Source organism: Anneissia japonica, unplaced genomic scaffold, assembly GCF_011630105.1.
Source record: "Anneissia japonica isolate Jap-2015-1 unplaced genomic scaffold, ASM1163010v1 scaffold1489_len2284818_cov182, whole genome shotgun sequence".
Classification (NCBI taxonomy): Eukaryota; Metazoa; Echinodermata; class Crinoidea; order Comatulida; family Comatulidae; genus Anneissia; species Anneissia japonica.
The window spans coordinates 785,348-789,338 of NW_022698455.1; the positions used below are offsets into that span (position 1 = coordinate 785,348).

General features: G+C 33.8%; 1 protein-coding gene across 6 annotated transcripts in view; it reads right to left on the bottom strand.

Moving 5' to 3' along the window:
* Nucleotides 1–2,705: 2,705 nt before the first annotated feature.
* LOC117102620 (neuronal cell adhesion molecule-like) overlaps nucleotides 2,706–3,991 on the bottom strand; it is a 15,526-nt gene continuing 14,240 nt past the window's right edge. For 5 of the 6 annotated variants that reach the window (XM_033243003.1, XM_033243002.1, XM_033242999.1 and 2 more), the window contains one exon: nucleotides 2,706–3,973. In XM_033243003.1, coding sequence (XP_033098894.1) covers nucleotides 3,121–3,973 — 853 coding nt within the window. In that variant the 3' untranslated portion in view covers nucleotides 2,706–3,120. The remainder of the gene's footprint in view (nucleotides 3,974–3,991) is intronic. The other variant, XM_033243004.1, reaches the window with a different exon arrangement.

Consider the following 3,991-nt stretch of genomic DNA (forward strand, 5'->3'; position numbering starts at 1 on the left):
ACAGGCCAGGACCCGTCCAACGAACAACTAGGTCGTCGGATAAAAAATAGAAGAAAAAATTTCCTATCAAAATAACCTTATTTTGAATGCCAATCACTAGTATTGTCTAAAAGCACATTTTGGACCATAAGCCATTAAAATTCTCCCCGTGAACCCTACCGGAGATTTTTTTTTATTCCGGGCCGTCGACCGAGGCTTCGTCGGCCCCTTGATTGGGACCCCTCCGTCGGACACGTCGAACCCTTCGTCGGAAAATTTATGGAGCTACCATTGGTTAAAAATCATACAGGAAAAAAAATCATCCAAGCAGAAATTAATTCATCTAATTCACACCTACACCATTCAATCCAAACTAAAATATTACTGCGTTCGTAACCATTAAATGAAATGTCACATGTAAACCCACTTTTGCCAAATGTACATTCACAACAAATTCAAACTTACAAGGAACGAATAGTTCAACCTGTCAAACCTTTAATGCGAAAGAAAGCAAAAGATACAAAGCCGAGTCACTGAATTAAAAGCCAAACATGAATTAAACCCTATCTAAAAGCAAACAATTTATCCACTTGTAAACTCTAGTTATAGTATAGTTGGATCCACTATTTCACAGAAATACTCACATATTTGCTATATATCGATTATCATGACCTTTAAATACACTGCAATTTCAAGAATCACTGTGCAGATTGGGCTTGCAGGATATGCCTTTATGTCCTGCTCGGGCTGGGAAACACATATAAAATTAATCGACACTGAGAAACCATCATCGGATGGAGAGTTTCATTTATTAAATGATGAAAACTATAACAATCAGTTAATAATAATTATAATAATACAGACTAAACCCACGACATTAAAATAATAGACCTAGTTGTATCACTAACTATAGTAAAACTATAGTTACGGCTTTCCGTATCTAACCATAATCCGTAAACGTGCATTAAATTAATTTAAAAAAAAAACGCCAATTTTTTTTTATCGGCATCATAGGCGAGAAAATATAGCATAAAGTTGTACAATGGGTAGCCTGAAAAATACGGTATGCATTAGATATGGTTGAAAATAATTATACAACATTGAAAGTAATAATCACCAATGTCCTCTTACAGTTAACTGGTAAAATTAACACTTTAGTCTGGGTGTAAGCCGCAGATACCTCTACTACATGCCTCCCAACAAAGCACATTCAAGTCCTATCAACACTAATACATTCATAGATAGCCCGCCTATACACAAAACTATTTTTTTAAATTATACGATATCGAAAGTAATATTCACCAATGTCCTCATACAGTTCACTGGTAAAATTAACACTTCAATCTGGGTGTAAACCACAGATACCTCTACTGCATACCTCCCAACAAAGCACTGTCCTTCAGGTCCTATCAACACTAATACATCATAGATAGCCCGCCTATACACAAAACTATTTTTCTCATGGCTTCCGAAAAATTCCCTTTACTCTGCACTAAACGTTCAAACTGTAAGGAATAAAAAATACGAAACTTTTACTACATACAAAGTTTAAAATAAACTCAACCAAAGGGGTATATAAAAGTACTTTTAAAAACGTAAGAATAATATTAATATGTTTAGACTTGAATCATCATTAAATACCGGTATATTGTTTACAGACTAAATTCTGGATAGCTTATTATTCACACCCAGGCAAACCATGTTAGAATGCAACTATAATCTACTTTAATCAAATACAGTATATGTCGTATAATCCGGTCACTGATTGTGACTAAAATATCAAAGACAAAATTCGACTGCAAACTGATTTGTGGAAATACAGGTAGGCCTATATTCTCTTATACACATCTAGATGTGTATAAGAGACAGTATATATACTGTGCCAAATTTTAAATGTACAAAACTTAAAATGTTTACGTTTTTTGTTTTATTATTATTATTATTATTATTACAGAAATACAAAATATAGTAATAGCTTTTCACGTGACGTTTTCTGTCTTTTCGTTTCATTTCATTTGAAATGCAATGGGTCCAAATTACCGGGGTAATGCTTTTCGATATGGCGAATTTTCACTAAAATAGAGGATGAAATAAAGTAACAAACTGTGGATTGGGCCTGCCATATAAAATTTCCAGCACGGTATTGGATTAGAATTAAATTTTCAACGTCGTAATAATTTTATCAAAAATATATTGGTAAATCACATGATTATAACTTCCGTATGGAGATACACCTCGACTGGTTGTAATAAAAGATTAAAGATTATAATAAATATTTGAGAAAAATGTATGTCCTAATGGGGATTCGAACCCAAGATCTTCCGATTACCGTTTAGATACTCTACCATCTGAGCTATGATGCCAAGTAACACAAAATATTGGTAGGTAGAGATATAATTATTTTATTATTTCATTTCTCTTAAGAAAGAGAGAGAAAATATTTTTTAACTTCCCTGTGTAATTTCCTATACCGTCAATGTCTTTCAGTCTGTTGGCCTAGAGTAATAAAAAAAAAAATAGTAATATGTCTAAGCGCTTCACATTACTACCCCGATCAAACACATATGGAACACATATTAAACACCAAATTAAATTATCAAATTAAATTATTATTATTATTATTATTATTATTATTATTATTATTATTATTATTATTATTATTATTATTATTATTTTTATTATTATTCCATAATATTGCAGCTAGTAATCAGAGCAGTTGTGTTGGAACCTACCAGGTACCCACTTGTACTCCTGGATGGAGAGAGGCAACCGTAGATAAAGTGCTTTGCCCAAGGACACAAGCGATTTGCACAGCGAGAGTTTCGAACCCCCGAGGTTGGGAGTCCAAGCTACAACCGATGCGCTAGCACTTTTACTTCTAGAATGTAAAATGATGAAAATTATCTAAAAATGTGTTGATTGGACATTATTTTTAAAGAAGAGTCTAATAACCATGTATTATTGTTGTATTAGACTGGCCCATCACCTTAGACCAGTTCCACTAAGTTTTGTAAAACCGACCAGGAAATGACACGCTGCTTAACATAGCTTTTCATGTATGGACACGCAATATTCTACGCTACAAAAAGGCTAAAAATGGAAATATTATAAGTATTAACAATCAATATTGTTTTTATTTGGCTATAGTATCGAAAACACAAGTAAACATGTAAACATTTTTATTAAGGACATGTATTCAATTCCGTCTGCATTTGAAGGAATTGTGTCTTCAATTACCGGTACTCTACTATATAAACTGTTTGTGAGTACAACTGCACTGATGGATGCGCTTTCAAAACTAGTGACAACTTTTTGTAGAATAGGATTGACAACGATCGGCATAGAACGTTTAAACCTCGGTACAGCAACACCATCTACAGTCATTTTGCAGAGAATCGTAGTTTGATTCACTTTCTCGACAGCCTTAAAGCGAATCTTTACACCGACATAAGAACTATTTTCAATTGGCTCAATTATACCTACGTCTGGACTATTAACCCAGGTTAAATTTGACGGAGTGTCGACACGTTCACTAATACAATAAGCAATGATATTTTGTCCGATATTGTACCGAGTCTGTGAGAGACATACTTCTGGATATTGAGGACCAGGAATTTTTATCACAAGCAACTGACATCCAGATGTGAATATAGTATCATACAATGTACCATTTTCCTTATTACCAACGCATTTGTATATTCCTTCATCTTCTCTCTTTACAGGATCAATTTGTAATGTATACTGTCGATCGTTAACTTTACTTACAGAGAAACGATTTTGATTTTCGATGTAATAAGAGTCCTTCGTCCAGACGACTTTAAACGAGTCTGCTGCTTCCTTATTTAAAAGACATGCCATTGAAACTGATGAGCCTTCTTTAATACTGAGGTATGGTTGTGGTTCGTAGCTGAAATCCGGTTTTGCATTGACAACACGGCCTTCTAAAGTAAATAGACACATAACCATCCAATGATACAATACCACGACCGTTCTGCTAAATGAAATAACAAAA